Here is a 24,465-nt window from a genome sequence, read left to right as displayed (position 1 = left end):
GGTTAATAGAGATTCAAGTCGACTTGAATAGAGTTCAATAGACTTTTGTAACAATGTTAAAAGCCTTTTCACCCCCCCTTAAAGTTCAATGTACGAAAGAAAGACCATATGAGACTTAAATAGGGAAGTAAAGTAAAGAGGCCTAAGGCTTGACATGGAGCCCCTATCACTATAAACGTAACATCCAACCATCTAAACTTCCATCAGAAGAAATAAGAAAACCTTGGAATACTTTATACTGCACGCTATAAGTTTTGTTATTCAAAGAGTTAGGCTAGTTGTGTCCTTTGTCTGCTTGGGGTTGGGGTGCCATACAAGGATATATAAATTGGTTGGGCAGTGGCCGAGTTAAAAAAAAAAAAAATTTATTCCAAAACAAATTATAATTTTAGACTTGGTCAAATTATAATTATTTATAATATATATATAATAAAAAAATAAAAAAATCAGCTGGGTCCAAGGCCCAGCTGACCATAATGTGGCTCCACTGTGGTTGGAACATCATGCTACAAGACAACCTCTAGTAAAAAAAATAAAAGATAGATTGTATAGTTCCGGTTATTTGTATCGAGACTCACTATGGTCTAAAAATGTTTCTAGAGATCAATATAATTTATTTTTTTTCACGTAAACACTAGTTTTGGTGAAGTGTTTGAGAAAAACAATAAGTCATAAGTATTTTCAAAGGTTAATTTAAAAAAAAGCCGACAAGGAATTGAAAAAACTGAAATGGGTTTAGGGAAATTAAACAATAGTTTTTATTTTTTTTTTGAGCAAAAACACTAATAATCTAGGTAAGGGTTTAGGAAATGGTGTAAATAAGAAACTAAAATTTTATCTGAAAGACGAAATTATTACTAGAAGACACTATTTAATTGAAAAATAACAATAAGACTAGAAGACAAGTTCAGCATGAACTGCGTCGGAGGTACGGCTCTAAGTGTTTATAAATTGTATTTGCATCCAAATTTACATGGAAGTGCATCAGGGGTGAAAATCATCCGTCCCTAGAGATTAATCAAGCGAAATTCAGACAACCCAAGTTAATAAAAAAAAAAAAAAACCTGAAAAATTTGAACTTCATTTGATCGATGGATCAGAAACGATCACCAGTTCACCACCACCAAGTACAAAAACTCATCATTCAGATCCCCCCCCCCCCCCCCGGGGGGCGGCGGGGTGTGGGGGAGCTTTTTCAAGGCATTTCTGATTAGTGCCACGCTTGAAAACTGAAGCCATAAATGAGAAACGGACGGGCGGAAGATACACATAGTCTTGAACAATAAGTTGGAGATTTTTGCCTGAAGGAAGCGTATGCACAGTTTTGAACAAACAAACTGTAGCAAGCTGATTGATACACAAGTTTTTAATGATCTTATTGATCAAATAGGAAGATATTTCCAGTAAAAATTCAGGATTACTATAAAAGTCTCAACATCTAAGAGCTACACATCAACCCGTAAGATCATGAAGATATATATATATATATATATATCAAAACTTGAAGCAAAACAACATCTAGTAGAGCTCCATTTAGGCTGGTATCATAGGAAAACCCGATTTGGCCTTCTGCAGCTCACTGAAAACCTCCATTTCTCGGCTGTGAGAGACTTGGAGTCCTAGACTGCAGAATTTTGTACTCAAACCTCAAGTGTTGCTTCAAAGCTCTAGCATTCATCACACATCATCATTTAAAGCTGATTGATAAAGACAAGCCGTAAGTTTGATTGACAGGCAAATAATTTCAAAGGAAGCGACTACATATGAACCAACTGCAATCTCTTTCAGACTTCTACCAGCCACAACAAAATGAAAAACTCTAAAGCATGACCTTACTCTAGTTTGTTTTGTCAAAACTACAAATTGACAAAGTTTATTACTTGAGAGCGAGAGAGAGAGACCAAAAGATAAATTCAAGGATCAGTTTGGAAAATTCAAACAGAGCTTGAGATTGATAGGGACAGAGCATGAAACACACAACCTGTGGTTTATGGCAATATCACAAAGAATAACTTCAAGGATCACTTAGACAAGTTCAAAGAAAAAAAAAAGAAGAGTATTTTCTTTCAGAAAGCTATCCCTTTACGTATCACAAACTCCTGTTTTCAACATCCAACTTGGAAACTAGCCAATCATCTAGATCTATAGAAGCATTTAGTTCTACTAGTTTGAAAGCTTCAAAAGGGGGGGGGGGAAATCTGAATCATTGAATCTTTTTTGCTTCTCCATCTTCATCTAGTCTTGTCAATGCCTACAACCAGGGGAAGTAATAAGTGTACACTCCATTGAAACAGGAGAAAAGGAACAGAAAATAGTATATACTTGATCAATCTTTAAGATAGAAAATAAAAAATCAGGGGGCTTCTTTAACTATAATTCTTAGGGGACCTAATGTCCTGACGTTGTCAGAAGCAACTAAAGAAAATATCAGAGTTGCTGTTGAATTTGATCAGAACCTAAAAATCCCCAAATCCAATATCCCAGAGAATGTTAAAAGCTGCGATGCACAAGATGGAGGTTTCATTTGTTTATCCCACATTTTTAATTCATTTAAGATAACATCCACAATAGACTAACTTACCAGGAAATTAAAGGTGGAAAAAGGCATCAAGGAGAGTCCTATGGAGGTTTGCTAGATACCTAAATCAAGAAAGAAATTCATTGGTCAGGCTCAGGCAACCTACTGCAAAAACTAATTTTCTAAAAATAAAATAAACCATACAACTACACAAAATTTAAATTACACAGAAAGAAGAAGAAAACATTGGTGAGATGGAAGATATGGTGCCTCCAATAACACGAGCTTGATGATATTTTTGCATTCGGAGATTCCAATCACATTTTTTTTACTTGCAACAATTAGCAGAAAAAGCCATTTAAGTACGGTATAAGAGATTTGTGAAGAAAGTTTAAGGCCAAGTGGAACTGCTGCTTGGCAATGTAATAGAAAATTTCATGAAAGACCTTTCAAGTGACAGCAATATTACTCACCTAAACACTCCCTGCTTTTCAAGTCATTTCAGCATTTTATTAATCCAACCAAGAACTCCTGCTTGGTATGGTAGTAGAGATTATGTGCAAAAAGAACTTTTTGAGCAACAGTCATAAGACCAGAAACCTCACCTGAAACATTCCCCATTCTTCCTATATTATCTTGGCATTTCTTTTCACCATGTTACGTCAGCATCCACATCCAAGGGTAAGACAGGCTTACTAATTACTATGTTCTACAGATCAGGTATAGCATCAAATTATTTCATTATTTTTTGGGGGGGACAACAAGCAAACTCTACTCATTTTATTAAGCATTCAGGACCAAAAAGAGCAAATAAAAAAATTGTTATGTCACACTACTTCAATTTAGGAGGCCATCATCCTAAGTGCAAGAACTTAACTAAGGCCACCAAGTTGAACCCTATTCAGACTCTTAGTTTTCAATGCATTTCTTAGCAAAGATGACTCGTATGATCTGTTGCATACAATAAATGAATTACATGCCACCGAGTAGTATTCCTAAATGCGCATTTCATAGCAAGCTAAAATTTTCCATTTCAAATAGCATGATATACAGAGATAAGGAATACAATAAGTTGTACAGAGACTCAGATAAGGCAGCACAGACACACACACACACACAGTATTTTCTATCTTAAGATCATCAAAGGAAATAACCTGGATAAGCGTCAGAAACCCACTTTAACAGTGCATTTGAGAGGATTCCTATACAATTATGAAATTGGTCCTGTAAGATTAATATTTTACATGCTTCTTTTTAATTTTCATTCTATATATTTGCCCAACATAACCAACCATTAATATGTATATATTTCTATTTATACATAATTTTAACCTATCAGATCGACCCACAGAGATACCGAGCATATTAATAAGTTCACTCCAACCAGATCACATAACTGAACTGGAATTAAAACCGTGGGCAGCAATCAAAAGGAAAGAAATCAGTAAACTCTACTTCAGTCCACTCGAGAAGAAGCAATTCAATTGAAGGAGGAGAGAATACCTTCAGGAAGCCAACTGCTACTATGGCGAGATATTGAAAGCATCGAAGTCATCAATGCCGACGCTAAGGCGGAGTGGAACGGCTGCATTGAGCCCACACAAACGCTCATTTCAGCCGGACACCTTCAAATGCAAAAATCATAAAGTCCATATTCAACAACACATATACCTAGTATCTACACATATATACGAAAAATTAGACTAGGATGTAGCGGCTGCGAACGGTGTAGTTACCTGAAGATTCTATGAGATAGCGGTTTTCTGCTTGAGACGCCAAAGGGAGAACGTGCAGCTTTGGCTTCGGAGGCCAGTCTGGCGGCCGCTCTCCGGACGGAATTTGACCGTAAAACGGATCTTGCGGCGGCGGCGGCAGCCATTTGATTGGTGAATTGGATATGAGTGAATGAAGTTGTGAGTTTCGGGTACCACTCAGTTGGCCGAGGGTTCTGTTTGGGGCTGTTTTGAAGCCCGAAGCCCGAAGCTGAGATGACTAACAAGCCCCAACATGCATATATTTGGGCTCTAATAGCAAATAAATAAATATGGCCTTTCCCAATTAATTGTGCTTAGGCTTGAAATAAATATCATATAATTCAAAATTTGAGTTAAATAATTTTAATTTTTTAAAAATATTTTTAATGACATGTGCTCAAATTAAAAGAGAACAACCTTTACCTCTCATCGTCCAAATTAAAAACAGATATACATAACCTTTGGATGATGCAGTTTTTAAATACATATTAGCACACACCATAATTAACGAAATAGCTAAGAATTTAGTTAAGTTATTAATTGCATTGACTTGGATCAAATTTAATGATAAATATTATCAAATTTCAAACAAATCATATATATTTGCTTAGTAATCAAATAAATCTTTACCATTTCCATTATAATATTTTTCATACGAGCGAAGTATCGTAATGTATTAGTAATTTAAGTTATTTCATATGATTTGAAATTATTACATTATTAAATGCTAATATAATATAACGGGTTCTAGTTCTATTACTAGGTTGGTTAGCTTTACTATGCCAGATATATTACCATCACTATGCCCATTTCTTTACTGATTGAGGCACGTGTCTAAAATATATGTAATGTAATTGACCTCAAAGTGAGAATTAAATTTGTGATTGTCATTGTATGCCATCACCAAAATAATTGATAAAATGAAAAATAAAAAAAATAAATGAAATAAGACACGAAAAAGATACAGATTCTCAACACATGAAGCTCTCCATTTTTTGGTCAAAGGAGAGTCCCTAAAGATATGTTTTCACACTTTAAATATGTGATATTTCAGTTAATTACAAAGAAATAACCTTGCTACCAAGATTCACCATCTAAAATAAGGTAAAAATTCGATAAAAGCAACTTCTAGGTATACATGTACTTAGAATAACTTTAAAAAAGAAAAAAAAAAATACCATAGATATAGAAGTGATTGACCAACTACATTTCGCATGCCTAAAGAAGAATTTATATAGCTGACCTAGCTTAATAAAATCAAGACGAATTATGAGATGCTGTTGCTATTGTCCCTTCTTGGTATGGTAAACTTAGAGAGAGAAATAAACACATGAATTAAGCCCTGCTCAGAGACAAATAAAGACCAAAACTTAAAAGAACAGCACCTTTTTAATCCATTCTGCTGAAACAACTGAACTGAACCAGGGAACAACAAAAGAATAAATTTCAACTTGGGACACCAAACAAATTTCATAAATTTCCATTCTCGGTTGTTTGTTTACATAGTAAGAGCTGGTTGCCCTCATCAGAGTAACAAGTCGCTTAGAGAACAAAATTGAAGAATCTAGACAACCCCAAGTCCTCTGGCCATAAGTTGAGCTGAGAAAATAAATGACTTGCCTTCCGAGAAACCTTCCAAACTCAGTGCATTATACATGCAGCTATCCTCGTCTGTCTGTCACAAATATAACTCACTCTACTTCTTTAATGATTCTTCTCTTGCGTAACGGTTCCCTTGGTATGCTTCCTGGAGCGCTGTGGGCTCTTCTCCTCTCTTCTTTCTTCCTCTCAGCTTCAGTCATGATTCGTCTGAGAGCCGATGCCTTGTATATTGGTTTTGGTAAGTGCCTGTGCCTGTACAATTAATCATCAAAGTGATTGGAATTAGATGTTTTAGGTCAGTCCTCGGTAAGTAATTTGGAGGGTTATTTCCAATACTCAGAACTTGCAGATCTTAAAATGATTGACGATTATGGGATATGAGGGTGAACTCTCATTAACCATAAACTTGAAATCAATTTTGAGGAGCTTGAGAAATGCTTGCTTTCTCTAAATATGATAGCACCAGGTCAAACAATCAATTCTAGTTGCTAGTAAGAAAACCTAAACCATGGATTATCATCTGCTACAAATATTACCTCACAATACGCTTGACCTCAGGAAGGTGCTTGTAGCGCTTCTTGACAGCATCCAGATACTCGTGCTTTCTGCGTTCCCTTGGTAGAAGCTGCAAATAGACAGCATGTGCACATTTCAACATCCATGTTACTGACTTGAAACCAAACTGTCTGCACATTACTTTTTCATTTCTCTCACTATTAGCAAAGTGTAAATTAGTTTGGAGTTTCCTAATCCTCATAAAAAGTACCTGATAACAGCATGTAGTACAGGAGTTTTGAGAGAGAATGAAAAAATTTTTAAAAAGGAAAAAGAAGGAATAATCTTACCAGTTATATTAGTTAACAGTTGCTACATCTTTAGAAGAATTTATTTTTCTTTTTTTTTTTTTTTTTTTTGGGGGGGGGGGGGGGGGGGGGGATGGGGAGGTGATCAGACATTAGGATTTCGGTTATTTAAAATTTGGAATTTAGATTGAATTTGAACTTCTATTTATTTATTTGGATAACTATAACTAGAATATTTATCTTTTAGTTAAACTCAAGCCTATACATGGGCATTACGATGTAATCGGAAATCAGGTTAGCAGCAAAAGTTGGCAACAATTCAACTAAAAGAAAATGCCAGTGAAGCAAGCAAGAGTATCATACAACTCCCAATTGTTCAGATGCTTTAGCTTTCCAAAGCCGAAGATTGGTATCATCACTCCCTGAGATAACATAACTCCCATCACAGCTGAACTTGACACAGAAAACCCTGCATTGATAACATAATTTTTCTCAGGACACTGGTATCAATGAAACAGTGTGTTTATTAGACCCAAAATGTCATTCCCTCATCATTAAGGTCACTGGTGGTGATGATCATTAGAAATGAACCTGAAGGTAATAACATGTCATGAATCTTAAGTTTCTAAGGAAAACAAGAGCTCCAATAGGATGCACATGAGGTATAAAATTTGGTAACATAAAGAGATAGTAAGATTACCTTTGCATTCTCTTGGTATGGTAGATTTCCCTGCTATGACCACCATTATATTGAAATATTCTTATCTACAAGGCATGAAAGACGATTAGGACACTAAGCTACCATCACTTGATGCCATTAGAGAATTTAAAAGGGGTATCAGCTAATCATGCAACAAGAACTTACTGTTCTGTCATATGATCCGGTTACAAATTCACGACCAGTTGGAGAGTAATCGATATCCATTCTGAGGGGTAAAGAAGAAGAAGATTAGCAATGATGATATTCCAGAAAGATACTACTTTAGTGATGAGATTATAGATAACAGCATTCACTAATTAGGCAATTTCTTACACTGCAGAAACATGATCCTTGTGCACACACTTTGCTTCATCTAATTTTCTGGCATCATAGCTGTAGCAATTACAATCCTCATTTGCCTATGTTAACAGAGCAGTAACAACAAATACATAAGACTAGGAATTCAGTTACAAACGACCCAAAGATTTACCAATCAAATACAGTTCACAACCAGAGAGCAAAACAAAAAGTAGCAGATGAAAACATTAAATCTGTTTTATTTTATACATCATTTCAGAAATCCAAAAAAACAAATATTTCCAACCAAAAACATGAAATGAGCATGTATGTTGCATGGCAATGAAAAAATATTTTAAAAGTCAACCTACAGAGTATGACAAATCAGAATTTCTCAGGACAGACCAAGCACAAGAAAACAAGTCTTTCCATCAAGGTGTCCCACAAAATTAAATAAGCGTGGATAAGTTATTTCATTTCCTCTGATGGAGTGTCCAAACATTAACTCACTAAAATTTATCAAACATTTTGAACCACCAATGATTCCAAAGGATAATTCTATATAAGATGCTAATGCAATAAACAATTTTTTACTAAATACACTTTGATATCCTCTGATGGACTGCCCAAACATCACCTCTCACCGAAATTTATCAAAAATTGCAAACCACCAATGATTCCAAAAGATATCAACTGTCACTGAAATTTAACAAAAATTTTAAACCACTGATGATTTCAAAAGATAATTCCGTATCAGATACTAAAGCAATAAATAATGTTCGGGGAAATAAGCTAGCTGTGTTGAACTTACAGCTGTGAAATTCATTGGCTCCATGGGATTCCAACATATAGAATTAGTTTTTGTCTGTAACAAGAAGATACAAGTTAGAATCCCCAAAGAAAAAAAGAAAAGAGCACAAAAAAAATACAATTTAAATGATGGCCAAATATTAATAGCAAACGAAGAAGATTAAATTTTTAGAGATGTAGAGAATCCGAGTGCATTATCATTGCAAGTAGCAGCTACACTAAAGCATTATTTTGTTCTATTTTTGGGTTCTTTTTTCCTTGAATTACAGGTATGCGCAGTTCCCCATCACAGTAGTTCTTTAATCATAATGAAAATGCAATGAAATGTCAAAAAATCTGAGAAAATGATAAATGTAGGTGTAGTGGTAACCTCAGTTCTGTTTCCCTTTCAATCTCTGGACCACCTCCTTACAAATATTAACCTCTTCAACTCAGATGTCTCTCCTTCCCCTTCCCCATCCCCTTCTCCTTCTCCACCCCTACCACCCTCACCTCTCAATCAGCCTCACTCTCCCTCAGTTGAGCAATAATTCCATAGTGACACACTCAACCATCACTGTCTGCTACCACCATTATTGTTGACAACTCTAGGCTTTCCAAATGTTAAAAGGCATATATGAATAGTCTTCAATTTTAATTTATTTTTTATAAATTCATTTATTGATATTAGTAATATTATTGATTTACTGCTATCAATAATATTGTAAATTTACTAATAGTAGTGACATCATAAATTCTCAAAAACTTCTTGTTTTGTGTAGATCAATAGATGTGAGGATAAATCTGTCCAAAATTCATGAATTTAGGCTTGAGCACATTTTCTTTTATTTTAACTATTTTAATCTTAACATCTCCTCCCCATATCTAAACCTGTGTGCAATGCATTATAATCACTAAAAGTTTTAATCTTAAAAAACTACCCCTTCCAAATTCTGATAATATTTTTTATACAAAATTTATATTCCAATATCATTTTCTACTGTTAAAAGGCATACTTGAATATTTCTAAATTAAAAATAATTTTTTTATCAATATTAGTAAAATTGTAGATTTACTAGATTTATTACTATAAATTATTCTCTTATTTTTATGAATATATTTTTTATATGGTAACTTGCCTCCACACCCCCTATGGTTTGGGCCTTTTGTCCAAACATCCCCGCAGTTTGTTTTCTGCCAAAGGGATCCCAGTACTTTCTCTTTATTGCCAGGACCAGGACACCCCATCCGATCTTCCATTACAAACAACATTAATTAAAATGATATTTAAGTTAAATTAACGAATTATTTTCTTAATCTCTCTCTCTAATTAAAAACTAAAATAAAAAAATATAAAAAAGGCCAATGAACAGAACTGCTCTTTGGCCCGTAATTGCACTGCAAGGAAGGCCTCTGCCAGCAACCAAAAGAAGGGAGGAGAGAGAGAGAGAGAGAGGGAGGAGGAGAAGAAGAACTAGGGCTGGAAATGAGCAGGAGAAGAAGAAGAAGCCAAAGGCTAGGGCTGGAAATGAGCCAGTCAGCTTGCCAGATGTTCAAGACTTGACTCATTAATTAGCTCAATAAAGCAGGTCAAACCAAGTGACTTGAATGTGAGCAGAAAAATACAACTTGTTTAATAAATGAAGTTCTAAAAATAATTATAACTCTTGATCTCTATCAGCTTTACGACAGAACATGAATCAGAGTTGAACAATAATTGCTAAACAAGTGGAGCTTAAGGAGAAGCACATATCCTGTGTTAAATCAAGATGTTTTGGGAATAATGTTTATCCTCAATAACTATTAATCGAGGGAATCTGGTTACTAAATGACTACTGAGAATCTGGACACAAATGCTGAAGAACTTAAGGGTCTATTCAGTTGTAGAAAACATTTTCTGTTCTTCAACTCTAATTTTTGTTGAATGATTGAATCTTTCATTAAAAAATAGAAAACTTATTTTCTAATTTTTCAACTTTATACTATGAATTGGAAAACATCTTTTTTGATGTTTTCTAAATTTTCTAAAATTAAATGATACGGCTTTTTTGAAACATAAAATGTTAGGACATATTAGTGTTATTAAAGGCCCAAGGCGCAAAAGGGTAGGCGTGAGCCTAATGGAACTAGGCGCATGCTAATTAAAAAAAATAAAAAATATATATTCTAGTTGAAGAATAAGGTATAAAATAGGTCATGATGGAACTAAGCGTATGCTAACTAAAAAAAAGGTAAATATATATTTTAGTTGAAGAATAAGGTATAAAATAGGTCCTAACTCCTAATAACATATTCACAAGTATGTTATCAAGAAAATTAAAAAATTCAACATACACTAAAGAAAAGAACAATAAAAAATGCCAAAAGATGCAATTTAAAAGTCTTTAAGTCAACTTAAATTAAATCTTAAACAATTTATAGGTCTTAAATTTTAATTAAAGTTAACTAATTATCCATTTTAAATAATATAAAAATCATCCTCATCATCAAGATCAAACATTTCTATATTTCCATCATTAGAAGCATCATCTCTAATATCCTCTTCTTCCACATCATCTCCCTCTCCATCTTCATCAAGTTCAAATTCAATTGGAGCATTTGAAGTAGTAGCATTTTTACTCATTGTCAAATTTGTAGTTGAACAAATAAATATAAATCCTAAACAGTACAAAATTAAATAAAGTAATAAACAGTAAAATAAAATGCCTAAAAAACAGTTAAAAGGTCCAGGCATGCCTAAGCCCAAGGCACCTTGGGCCTAGGTGCACTGGTGTGTGTCTGCCTAGAAGCATTCCAAGCACCCAAGGTGCACCTTGCACCTAGGCGCACCTTTAATAACACTAGGACATATAAGTTGTGAAAATGAAGTTGAAAACTAGAAAATGTTTTCTAAAACTAAACAGGGCCTAAGGGTCCAATGTTTTGCTTAGACATAGTCATTTGACAACATAAATTTATTTTCTTTTTTCTTTATTTTTTATCGATTCATTATTGACAAATAACAATGTCTATCAAGGATGATGGCAAAAACCTTCTCAAATTAAAATCAACTACATATTTCTAGTTATTATCAGCTATACTCATCAGTGGCAAAAACCTTCTCAAATTAAAATCAACAACATATTTCTTGTTATTATCAGCTATACTCATCAGTCAATACATGCAATAATTTCATACTTACCATGGGAAAACTATAACTGCTTGCTAGCCCCTTCTACAGTGAAATATCATTATGGTGGACTAAAGCAGGATTAATACTTTAGTAAAGTTTCACTTTTTCTTTTATCCTTTTAGTGTAACTCCACCTAGGTACTTTTGAAGGACATTCCCTTCAGGCAGAATGGATGAGAAACAAATAGCCATGATTGAACATGCACACAGAGAATAAAAAAAGAAAAGTACCAAAAAAATAAAAAAAAAAACAAATATTTACTTGCTACATACATATACAGACATACAAGCACCTTGGATTATCAAATAAATATTTGAGACCGTATTAAAATTCTTACAAAAAAGTATGCTGCCACACTTACCCTCATAATAAGTTTCCTCGCTGGTGATGACATTCGTAAGTCATATATTGCTATGCTACGATCACTGGAAGGAGAAGGAAACAGAGAAATATTACAAACAAGGGTGTTTTTAAGAGCAATGCAAGAATTATAATCACAAAAAAATAAATTGAAACATATAATAGGCCTCAATATGAAAACATTTATGCAATACAGAACAATGATTGAGAAATCACATATTTTCTTTCATATGTGAACTAAACGCATAGAGATGTTCTAACTTCTAATACATGGTAAAAACACCATTCTATTGCCAGACTGCATTCTGAAATTTGAAGCTTTGAATACAAACACACTGCTTATGAAAAAGCACAATTGGGCCAGACAGTCACCAAGTAGATAAAGCAAACTCCACAAAAATAAAAGCATTTTATCTAAGCATGGAGTTGACACAGAACAATGTAGTACGCAAATAACATCTATTAGCAGACTACTAAACAGGAACAACAGGATCAAATTGTAAGAGCAAAATTACATAAATATGCAAACTCATAAATGCTCATATCATTACATCCATTAAATCAGATCATCACAATATGATGCATACCTAGCTGATGTGGCTAATACATTTGGTTCTCCGGGATTAAATCGAACAGAAATCACTGTATCTTTTCCCCACTCGAAACTATTAACGGGTTGGGACCTATTTAATGAGAAAAAGTGGAATGTAAAAATTGTAATAATCTAAAATTGTAAGGGAAGAAACAAAAAAAGTTGAGATCATAACCTGTTGTGATCCCATATATCTACTTGAGCTCCAGCTGTGGCAAAGAGTTCACCCTCCCATTGGTGATCAACAGCCCTAAAATGTAAGAGATGCTTAGGAAGGTTTAAAAGACAAGGAGACAAAAGTATTGAAAATTGACTACATTTTGGTGAATGTGATAAACCATACCAGAAGGCATTCTTCCAAACATATACTGCCAGTGACTGAAAGTATGAGATAAATACAATTATTCAGAGGAAAAGGAATGTGATAATCAATTATTCTATTTCACAGGACTGTACATTTCTAATCTAAAAAGTACTAACCCTTGCAGAATTATCAGACACATCATCTGAATCTGTAACAGTAGCAAGAGGTACACTCCAGAGTCTAACACTGAAAGATAAAGGTCCAATCAATGCAGATTGTTATCAAATAAAGCATGCATAACATAAATTTTATGTTTTGCAAAGGAGCTCCATCAAATAAATTTGGACTTACGTGCAATCAGTTCCACATGATACAAGAATTCGCCCATCTGTAGATGCCGATAAACCACGCACAGCACCTTGGTGACCAGGAAACTGGCAAACTGTACGCCTTGATTTATCATGTGAAAAAAACATCGAATCTCAAAAGAGTACATTCAAAACATAAAATCATATTGATAATAATCAAACAATTAAACATGTATATCAAGATCATGCAGGCAAATCCCAGTGGCTGATACACCGCATAGAAATTTACACAATAATAATAATAATAATAATAATAATAATAATAATAATAATAATAATAATTAGGCTATAAAAAGCTAATAAGCATAATGAAAATTTCTAGGCCAGGCATGTAACAAGCATGTCATATGATAAGAAGATTAATAAAGGTTCCTATGAGGAAAGTGGGCAAAATGGAAGAAATCTTCATCAACCAAGGTCAATGAAGACCAAGAAAAACTTGGTGGGAATCTCTTAGATATGATACAAACTGTATGGTCCTTACAGAATATGTGACCATAGATAGAAATGATTAGCAGACTAGAATTTATGTAGCCGAGTCCACCCAGTGAGATTAAGGTTTGAAATGTTGTTTGCTGTTATGGGGATCTAACAAGTATAACTAACATCCAGAATATTCAAAACATTATACTAATCAATTTGATTGTAATATATTAAAGAAACATTATATTATCAAGTCTAAAATCAACTATCTGCCTTGTGTTTTAGCTATTTTAGGAGCAAATTTCAAGTCCAAATATTGCATAATCCTAGATGTCCAAAATGTTTCTACTTATAGAAACATTAATAATGATGAGATACATTTGTACGAATGTCCGACATGTATTCAGAATTGTCAACCAACAGCTATTGTCCCACACAACATATTATCTTTTAACAAGTTCCATGCCACTTAGATGCAGATGCATCAAAAGCTCAGCAGCATTTTCTTCATGTGATTTGAACTCTATCAAACAATTCAGTCCTTTCTTCTAAAATTTTGAGAAAACATAAAATTTGGACAATGTTAACAAAAAAAGAAAAAGAAAAAAAAAAAGAAGCTAAATCAATCAATGTCAAGGGAAAAAGATACAAGGCAGAAGCTGAAATTTACTTTATTCCTTTGGATTAGCCTCTGATAACACATGCCAAAACAAAACATATAAGATATTAACATTCAAATTCTCAATAGCCTAGTCAATTATCAGAAAATCTAGCTCAATATTAGGTAAAAATACCTGTAGGCTATGTCCCAAAGGCGGATATCTGCAAGATAACAAAAAGAATATTATTAAAGTTTAGAGGCATCAAAACAAGTAAACAGATGTACAGTGAAATGCTAACTCAATCAAACAAAATATGCCATTGGCATAAATACATGCTCAGTACCAGTGAACAAATATAGAATAAATTAACTTTACCCATGTGAATTAACATGTGAACTAGATGATTTATGAAAAAGATAAAAATCAAGAATAGAAATTGCAGAAATTTGTGGGATACATCAATTTATGTACATCAATGGAAAAAGAACAATTAAAATTCACTATTGGGTACAAAGCAATTATTTATATAGATAAAACCTAATAACTACATTGTGCTATAACAAGTAGATCAAGAGTCCAGAAAATAAAATTTGTAACTTCCTCGAGGACCTGAAGAGAATGTTTGATAAGAAATAGTAATTTTTTTTCCTTTCAGCCAACCTGCATCTTGGGATTAAAGCTTAATATGTTGTTGTTTCATCTCTCTCTAAATCTGCCAAGGGGCATATTAAGCAAAGCATAATCTTTCAGAATTTTGGAATTTGCTTATACTACCTCAGTAGTAAACACTTGAGCAATTTTTTCTTTTAAAAAATACTTGCTAGCAGAGGGTAGGGTGATGCTAATTATTTTGTTAATAGTGGAAAAATCATCTACTCCATAGTACTCAAGTAAAGATAACCAAGCTACCTTGTTTTGTGAATTTTATTTTTTTTTAAAGTAAAGATAACCAAGTTATCGTTTTAAAAAGGATGAAAACCAACGGCAATCCAGCAAGAGAGCAAGAAAAAAGCACCTCCATCCATAGAACCAGAAAATATTCCTTTCAAGTGATTGGGATTCTTCGCCATACATGAGACTGCGTCTATATGCCCATCCATCGCTCCAATAAATGGTCTCGCAAATATCTAACGCCGCCAAACGAATCAAATTACTCACACAGCTAAACAGAACCGAACCACCGCAGATACACATTCACGTGGAACACAAAATCTGAACGACATTTCAATACCTTCTCCAATTTAGCGGCGTTAAGCGCGCGGACATATTCGACCGCCTTCTCTTGCGTGCGCAAATTGGGATCAAAGTTCCGGAAAACTCTCTAATAACAATTCAAAGGCCAAAAACAGCAATATACAATTTTAGAGGAAGAGGAGTAGTAATATTCAGTCATACGGAGAGTGTGAGCGCGAGAAGATACCTGGAGATCATGACTGCGTTCGCGAGTGAATTCATCCGTTGAACGCGATATCACTTTTACTTTCATAGCGGAATGCTACTGCTAGGTTTCCGATGAGCACGCAACCAGATGAGTAGAGAGAGAGAGAGAGAGAGAGAGAGGAACCCTAGAGAGAAGGTTAAACCCTGAAAGAATTGAGAGAGATGGAGAAGAAAGAAGCAAAGCGGGCCTAGGCCTCGTATATAAAACGGCCCAAATCGTAAGATGCTGGGCCGCTTTTGCCTAGGGGCATTGAACACCATTAATAATCTTTTTATAGTCCACTCCAATCAAACATAATGACCCCACTCAAATCTTATAATAAACCCGAGGAGGAGACTTATAATAATGATTTTGTTACACCGTCAAACAATTGGGCTGCTGTGCCTGTGCTGCTACTCGGGCAAGTGCGGTCTCCGTCACTTCTGTCTTTGTGAAGAATTAAAGTGGAGATCTGGTCTCCTTGGGTAAAAAATTAAATTCATGATTTATTAATATAAATTTTAATTTATCATGACTCAATCACTCAACAATTACTTGAGAGTAAGAAAAAGATACATCTTTGTTGCCCCTAGGACATAGATCAACTGACAAAGAAAAAATCGCTATGGTATTATTTTTTGAACTATCAAATTTTGTGTTCGAGCTCTGATCAGAAAATAGTTCAACTGGTAAGGAACGATCCTAAAAATAAAAAATGTTTGTCGCCCTCAAGCTTGCGGTTGTGCTAGAAATTAAAATCTGCCTGTTAGATTCTTTGATTTACCTCTCCTGCTGAAATTATGGAGTCGAACAGTGGCGCTCATGATAATGTGTTAAAAAAAAAACATTTATTATCTATGGTGAATGGGTCCCAGCGTCTCTGATCATGAATTCGTGTGGCCCAAAGCCATGCAAATGCGCCCCCCTCCCCCCTCCCCCCTCCCCGCCCCCCCCAACCCCCAAAAAAAAGAGAGAGAGAGGGCAGCCGGCAGCCGATGCGTAGAGTTGTGAGCCTGTTGTGACTGTGGCTTCTATTCAAACCATTTCCCTGCCTCGAATCAGGTAACATTCTTGTCTAAGAGTGATAAATTTCGATTCAAATTCTGTAGTCCTCTGAATTTCACCGGCTCTGTGTGTCTGGGACAGCCAAGAAATCGCATTCGCAGTCATGGCTCTCCATGCTAGCAGCGGATTGCTTGCCGCCGCCGCCGCCGGCGGTTTGGGTCCGAGGAAGGTTCATAGAATCAGAGCCGCCGTTTCAACAGAAACAACTGAAGAAGGTAAGGTGCAGCTCGGCGGTTCGGATTTGAAGGTGACGAGGCTTGGGATTGGGGCTTGGTCTTGGGGCGATACCAGCTACTGGAACAACTTTGAGTGGGATGGTAATTAGCTAAGCGAGAAGCAGAATCTTCCTTCAATTTCAATTTTGTATGTCTGATGTGGAATGGAAGATGATTTTATGGCCATTATTCCTGGTTGAATTGATTAATTTTTCTTTTCTTCGTTTGTCATTTATGAATTGTGTTTATCTTTTGGCTTAAAGTAGTTGTTTTTGTCCAGCATTTGCTTTGATGAATTTTCATTTGCATCTTGTGTTTGTTGGTATCTTGTAAATAAGCTTGATTGGTTCTCAGTGAATTTATCTGTTGCACATAAGACACTAAGCTCCCTTTTGGATGTTACCAAAACTGTGAATTGGCTAATTTTGAGTTAGACAATATTTGGACGTGATAATTCATGTGTTTTGTGATGGAATTGGAACAACTTGAAAAGTTATTCTCTAAATGCAATTTTTATCAACATTTTCTCTTGTGAGGACATATTTAGAGATCCTGTAAACAGAAATTTTAGCAATGTGCCAAAACCTAAAACACAAACTCTCTAATATGCTATTTAAAATGGAATGATTAGGTGATGGCAGCTTTTTCTCAGCTTTTCTTTATTTATTTCTTTGTTTTTATAGTTTCTAATAATTTTCCCACTTTGTGATGTTCACAGATAGGAAGATGAAGGCAGCTAAGTCTGCTTTTGATACCAGCATAGATTCTGGTATTACATTATTTGATACTGCTGAAGTTTATGGCTCAAGGGTGAGAAAACAAGTTTGATTTCTATTTTCCCTTTTGCATTGTGCAGTTGAAAATTCAGTAATCAGAGAAGAATCACTGTTTTTTGTCAATTCAGCTAGCATTGGGTGCAGTAAATTCTGAGACACTGCTGGGAAGGTAATTTTAAAGAACTTCATCATGCCTTCCATTTATTTATATGACATATTAGAAAAGTATGAACATTTTGTATTCTGCTGCTCCTAGTGATTCTTACAAACATAATTTACCTATCTGATAGATTTATTAAGGAAAGGAAAGAAAGAAATCCTGAAGTGGAGGTTGCTGTTGCAACCAAATTTGCAGCTTTACCCTGGAGGCTAGGCCGTCAGAGTGTCATTAGTGCTCTTAAGGACTCACTATGTCGTCTCGGGCTTTCTTCAGTGGACCTCTATCAACTCCATTGGTCTGTGCTTTACTAGTCTTGGAACTACCCCCCTTCTGTTAATGACTGATAAACAATTACTAATGACATGTTTTTGGCAAAATTTCAGGCCAGGAGTATGGGGAAATGAAGGTCATTCGTTCATAACTGTTGTTTTGTTTGAGCATGAGTTCATACCTCCACTCAAATTGGACATCAATCAGTTGTATTCAGGTTAAGTGGAGGCTAAATTTAGCACATAATCATTTTGCAGGGTATATAGATGGTCTTGGAGATGCTGTGCAGCAGGGTCTTGTGAAGGCTGTTGGGGTTTCTAATTACAGTGGTACACTCATAATTCTAGATGATCCTCACTTACTATATCAAACCTATGGAAATATGCGATGTTGCATATTACTCTATTGTCCTCTCTTGTTCTTCTTCATATATATCAATTCTTACTTTTAAAGGGGTAATACCAATATTTATTTGCAAAGAGTTATTTTGTGATTTTGGAAGTTCTGCTGAATTTTTCTTTCTTTGATATGTATGACCGTGATAAATTGACAAGGATTCTTATTTCAGAGAAACGTCTTCGGGATGCATATGAACAGCTTAAAAAAAGAGGTATCCCGCTGGCATCAAACCAAGTCAATTACAGTCTAATATATAGGGTTCCAGAAGAAAATGGTGTTAAGGCTACCTGTGATGAACTGGGGATCACTTTGATTGCATATTCACCTATTGCACAAGGTGAAGACCTACCATTTTTTATTCTTGATCATTGCATTGTAATCTTGGCACATATATATGTATATGTCCTGTTATCAGTCAATATGCGAAAAGAATGAATTCTGTCTAGGATTTGGTTATTGCTTGGATGTACTATGTGCTCTGCAGTTCTGTTATGTGAACTTGGACCATCTAAATGATTAGGACATAAAATGTGTTTGTTTTTATAAAAAAAAAAAAAAACCAGAGACGTTGTTCAACAAAATCTTGCTTGCAACAGACTAACTGATTATGTTATTTGCCGTAACCTCTGGGGGAAATACAGCATGAATGATCCATAAACCTGAATCCATTGTAAATCCATTTTCCTGCAATTTAGTGTCCAAGACTCATTATTCCTGGAGTACAATTGTTTGCCTGCTCTCTGGTGGATAGTGTGTTTTCACCATTCCATAGACCCTCTAAACCTTCATTGGTTAATTACACAGATTATCAGATGGGAGCAGACAAGGTTCAGTATATGGATTACTCCTAGTCTAGCATAAATTCCATCTGTTTATGGCCTTCTTTGTTCTTATCCTTAAAGATGTACTGAGTATTTCCACATGGGTTTTGTCTTTTGATCTAGCCTGGGTTAATGGTGAACCTGTGCTAGAGTGCATTTTCGTTCCAATTTAAGAAGTGAATGTGCAGCTAATTTGACAGCTGTTTTTGGGTGTGAGGTTAAATCATTCCCTAATTTACATATCAGGTTTCCATGGCGGTTGTTTTAAAGCTAAATCAGTTTGAGTTATGGTGGTAGAAAGGCTTGAGGATGGCATTAACTGTTTTATGCGCAGAGGCTGGGTCAAATTGTGGGTATTCAAATTGTGTGGAGAAGTAAAGCACGTGAAGGCATAAATGGTATGGAACAAGAAAGGTGAAAGAAGAAAACCAAATTAGGGACAATGAATGTTCCAGTGTCTGTTTGCTATGTGTTTATCAATTAAATTTCTTGGGGTGAAAGCCCCAAGCAAGGTAACCTATTTCTCTTTTTCCTACCTTGTTTGGACTATTGGCCTATTTTTCCTTGTACCTAATAATCCACTACTAATAGGATTGAACCAAGAAACTCCCTTTCTCAGTCAAGTTGGCCTCCTAGCACTAAACTATCCATTGGGTTGGCATGCCATGGTGAAACTGACTCAGTCTTCTAAGCCACATAACTCTATAAAAGTTTATGCACAAGTGTTCCCCACCTTGGTTTGCCTCCAAGGATAATTCTTATCCTCAACCCCATATCTATAGCCAAGTTGTTCAACTACCAAATGGAGTAGAACACTGGCCAGGTGTCTTAGTTGCCCGCCATCTGGTTTGGATACCCTAGACCCATGTCTACAATTTTGATCACGTAAACATTCTTAAACCAAGACAGACACGTTCAATGCTGTGAGCTCATCACATGGTTCATGTGTCTGTATGCAATCCAGTTCCTAACAAGGAGATAATGTGATTGAAATGGATAACAAGAAGTGTAGGTGTATTGGGAACATTATGCCTTTGATGTCCCGTGACACATATACATTGATAATGAAGATAATAAAGTTATGAACAAGCTGCTCACTACTCTCTTTGTATGCTCTGCACATACATACGTTATCCCTTGGCCCTTTAATATTTTGTTTGAAATTGAACTTTACTATTAGCAAAAGGAATTGTAATCAGAAGTTCTGACACCACTTTTGCTCTCAATACTGCATCTTGGGGGATCCAAAAAAGTTCAAAACCATAAGGAATTATAAAACTTTGAATCGAGAGAATGAGATTTTTCATGTTTCCACTGTGTTCTAGGAAACTCACGGATAACGGCCAATAGAAAGTCTTCTGGAACAGTCATTCATAAAACTGTGACTTCGTTTCCCTGGTTTCCTGTATCTAAGCTAGAGAGTCGTCCGTGCAAAATCTCATCTGCCTACTTTATTGACATTTTTGTTCCTTGTTCCTTCCATTGCATATGAAACCTTCTCAAACAGTGCATTACTTTTTGAGCCTTAAATTATTGGACCATTTCTTCTTTGACATAGAGCTTAGAGTTACTGCTATCATTGAGAAGGAAGGGAGGTAAAGAGCAGATAAGAAGAGAAGGGAGGGGAAGAGAGCGAACCTCTTCAAGTTAAGAAATTTAGATTTCACAATCTCAAAGCTAATTTGTATATCAATCAGACTTCTTTACTGGCTTGAAACGACTTTGAAGTCACATGGAAATATTTGAAAACTGCTCTACTTGACTGTATTCTTACCATGTAACTAAAATTGCTAACAAAATTAAAATAAAAAAAAAGGAAAGAAAAAACTAACAAGTTAATGTATTTTCTTATGCCTTCTAACTTTTGGCACTGCATCCATGAATCAAAGTGTTTGGATCTGAGATGTAAAGAAAGGAAATGATTGCTTGTTATGAAGCTATATCGTAACATGAGGGAATAGAAACACTTGCATTATTCATCTACTAAGGGTAATCTCTATGTTTCTTCGATCTACTTAACATTGTCAGCCTTTGCCATCATATGTCCACTTTAAGCTTTAGTCCTCTCCGGATTGGCACAATTGGAAATAAATGTTTTTGACCCACGTCCTTTTCAATTTGTGCAGGTGCTTTGACGGGAAAGTACACACCTGAAAATCCTCCCACTGGCCCTCGAGGGAGGATTTACACTCCTGAGTTCCTAACACAGGTATACTCTAGGAATATAGCAATCATTTGACTTGTAATGTTTTCATCTCATTCACTCTCTATTTTTCGTGACATGCAGCTCCAACCTTTGATAAACAGAATCAAGGAGATAGGACAGAACTATCAAAAAACTCCCACACAGGTTCTCCCTGCCTGTACTCTTTATAAATCAACTTAATTAGCTATGTTACCTAAATTTAGTCTCTGGCAAACGCACGCAAGTATCAGATAGCTGGGGTGCATAATTCATTTGCTTGATCTTGATATTGTTCTAACACATAGTTTGCAAGTTCGGACTTGTGGCTCTTCTTCTGTTACATTCACAAGAGGGTCTTTCCCAAAATGCTTCAAAAAACCTAGACTTGTAGTTAAGTTCATTCTGCGGATCACAAGACGTGTATGTTAGTTTCAGATCAACTTTCATGGAAGTAACTCACTCCAAAGTTGAAAAAAGGGCTTATTGGATAAACCCTGCGAACTAAGATGGTGTGAAATATGTTGATTACACTGTGCAGGTCGTCCTTAACTGGTTAATAGCTCAGGAGAACGTTGTCCCGATCCCAGGAGCCAAAAACGCAGAACAAGCTCAAGAGTTTGCGGGTGCGCTGGGGTGGAGACTCACCAATGAAGAGGTCGACGAGCTGCGTTCTTTGGCATCGCAAACAAAGCCCGTTATCGGCTTTCCTGTAGAAAAAATGTAGAGATTTCAAGCTAGCACTTGAAGACAAACGGATTCAAACTGGTTGCAGAATCTACACTTGCCCAACATTAATAACCAAAATCACTGAATACCAATGACCCCAGAGTTGTACATTTTCACCTTTAGATGCATATAGTTCTAGTGAGTTGAAAAGCATTGTGTATGCATACATTCCTCTGTTCATGTAATTGCTCTGAGCAATTGTAGTCTTCCAGACTCTTTCGGTTGCCGATGCTTATGCATAATTAGTGGAAGTTGCCAATTATGGAGACATTTAAACAGATAATTATAATTAATAAACTGTTCGATTGGCCTTGCAAAAATAGGCAAGCTTTCCTTGACAAAGGGTGTAGCATGAAAGCTGGCAATTGTGAGGATGATCTTGTTTTAGACATCTCATTTACTTCTACTTCTACTGCTGTAGAGTCGAGTCTCGCTAACAACAATAAGTTCTCTTTTTTATGATAAAAGATCACCGATTATATTATTTAAATACTATTTTGTGAGGCAAAGTAAAACTGTGAATGAAAATGATTTTTTTTTCTACTTATCACGACATATTTAACAAATGATGGGGTTTTAAACATTTTTATAGGATTAAAAATTAAAAATATTTTTCTAGAACTAAACTGCCCTTTCTCTATTAGGTGGTGGTGTCTCTCTATCATGGAGCCCCAGGGCCATAACTTGATGGTGCTAGCGACTCCCCCTTAGAGCCTATTTTTTCATGGTTATAGTGTTATTTAAAAATCAAAATCGAGAGCAATTAAATTTTTAAATTTACCTCTTGCACCATCCGTTGAGGCTCGTTGGTGTGGGACGACCGCGAAGAGACATAAATCCCAAGATCAACAAATGGATCCATGGCTCATATTAGTTGCAAATCTGGTTTGATTCTCTTAGGACCAACTTGGCAGTTTTTTGTTGTCAATTTTCTGCTTTCATTTTTTAATTTGAAACAAAAATAAAAAATTATGTTTTTTTATTAATGATCAATTTTTTAATGGAAATCATTTTAAATTTTTTATATTTAGAAGAAATTCATTAAAAGTTTTAACTGCTTTTTTTATTTTAAGAATTTTAGTTTTTTTTATAAAAATGAAAATGAAAAATGTGTGATTTCATTATCTATATTTATTTCCATTTTCTTCCATTTCCCATTGGAAGATGTCAACTGGTCTCAATGAGTCGTCGCTAACATGACCAGCAACAAGAGCATAAGGGAGGGAAAACCAAATACAAAAATTAAATTTAAAATAAAAAACAAATCAAATTATCAAATAATATTCTTTTTATTTTTAAAAATAAATAATTGAAAACTCTGTCAACATTTTTTTTTATTGTTATCACATAAACACAATAATAGAATTTATTTGTCAAGAAACATCTCTTCAAGATGTCTTCAAGGTTTGAAGATTCTATTAAAACGAACATGTTAGAGAGGGCAAAGCATTCTCCACACAAAATACTACGCGAGATTTTTGAAGGTTGTATATGAAATTGTAGAGTTCGTAACCCATTTAAAACTAACTTATTTTGAAGGAAAGATCATCTTCTATTTATAGATGAAATTATTAGAAAGTGATAACAATCTCTAATATATTAGGATTAGGATTATTGCAAATAATCCTTATCTATTGTAGTCTTACAGACTTTTAGGATGAGATTTTAGAGATAACTATTTACACGTTTGTCATAAAAATACCTCATGAGAGACCACTTAGAAGAGTCTCTCGAGACTTGTTAGTCCTCTTTACCAGAAAGATGACAAGGGAGTCTTATAGGGACCACTTAGTTGTGAGGGTCTCTCAAGGCCCATTTTGGAATGGTTTTATTTCTTTAACCCTTCTGCTTTTGAGTTTTTGGGCTTTGAGTTTCATGGGCTTCATTGTTAGGCCTTATTCTAGATGCACATTAATTGTTTTCCACTATTTCCTTCAATTTTATCGATAAGGAAGAGTATAATTTTTTTTTATTGAGTTATCCATCTTGAAAGACTCCTTTGGGTTTTTATTTATTTATTTTTTATGATGGTGGCTTTTTGCTTTATCATGGATCTTACCTCATTGGATTTCTTTTTCTTTTGATCCAACAACTAAGGTATTTCTCAAGCTTTTCACATGACAATTCGGATTGTCGCATGTTTT

General features: G+C 35.0%; 3 protein-coding genes across 7 annotated transcripts; 1 reads left to right on the top strand and 2 right to left on the bottom strand.

Moving 5' to 3' along the window:
• Positions 1–1,294: 1,294 nt before the first annotated feature.
• LOC127791492 (protein NUCLEAR FUSION DEFECTIVE 6, mitochondrial-like) lies at positions 1,295–4,504 on the bottom strand. 5 transcript variants are annotated; one of them, XR_008020955.1, is made up of 4 exons: positions 4,255–4,501; positions 4,022–4,143; positions 2,582–2,640; positions 1,295–1,697 (listed from the first exon to the last, which is right to left on the bottom strand). XR_008020955.1 is itself a non-coding variant. In XM_052321401.1 (3 exons), the coding sequence occupies exons 1-3, from the start codon at positions 4,395–4,397 to the stop codon at positions 1,678–1,680; spliced, it is 285 nt and encodes a 94-aa protein (XP_052177361.1). In that variant the 5' UTR covers positions 4,398–4,502; the 3' UTR covers positions 1,295–1,677. The 5 variants fall into 5 exon arrangements, 3 of the variants coding, with proteins under 3 accessions (XP_052177361.1, XP_052177362.1, XP_052177360.1); XR_008020956.1 differs by lacking the exon at positions 1,295–1,697 and adding an exon at positions 1,704–2,251 and having other exon boundaries at positions 4,255–4,502; XM_052321401.1 differs by lacking the exon at positions 2,582–2,640 and having other exon boundaries at positions 4,255–4,502.
• A 1,208-nt stretch (positions 4,505–5,712) lies between these two features.
• Positions 5,713–15,906, bottom strand: LOC127792592 (uncharacterized). The gene is made up of 17 exons (XM_052323136.1): positions 15,705–15,906; positions 15,516–15,605; positions 15,300–15,411; positions 14,477–14,504; positions 13,243–13,341; positions 13,068–13,137; positions 12,931–12,965; positions 12,763–12,837; positions 12,583–12,678; positions 11,997–12,060; positions 8,486–8,539; positions 7,711–7,796; positions 7,543–7,603; positions 7,378–7,442; positions 7,041–7,146; positions 6,411–6,499; positions 5,713–6,126 (listed from the first exon to the last, which is right to left on the bottom strand). Exons 1-17 carry the CDS (start codon positions 15,768–15,770, stop codon positions 5,964–5,966), a joined length of 1,359 nt encoding a protein of 452 aa, XP_052179096.1. The 5' UTR covers positions 15,771–15,906; the 3' UTR covers positions 5,713–5,963.
• Positions 15,907–16,640: 734 nt separating this feature from the next.
• On the top strand, positions 16,641–22,679 carry LOC127792662 (uncharacterized oxidoreductase At1g06690, chloroplastic). The gene is made up of 11 exons (XM_052323271.1): positions 16,641–16,766; positions 16,851–17,086; positions 17,703–17,794; positions 17,889–17,929; positions 18,051–18,215; positions 18,304–18,326; positions 18,448–18,519; positions 18,759–18,926; positions 21,537–21,619; positions 21,698–21,760; positions 22,134–22,679. Exons 2-11 carry the CDS (start codon positions 16,873–16,875, stop codon positions 22,317–22,319), a joined length of 1,107 nt encoding a protein of 368 aa, XP_052179231.1. The 5' UTR covers positions 16,641–16,766; positions 16,851–16,872; the 3' UTR covers positions 22,320–22,679.
• The last annotated feature ends 1,786 nt before the right edge of the window (positions 22,680–24,465 follow it).

The sequence above is a fragment of the Diospyros lotus genome, chromosome 15 (assembly GCF_014633365.1).
Source record: "Diospyros lotus cultivar Yz01 chromosome 15, ASM1463336v1, whole genome shotgun sequence".
Lineage (NCBI taxonomy): Eukaryota > Viridiplantae > Streptophyta > Magnoliopsida > Ericales > Ebenaceae > Diospyros > Diospyros lotus.
The sequence above is the reverse complement of the archived record's forward strand: the minus strand, read 5'-3'. Positions and strand labels throughout refer to the sequence as shown.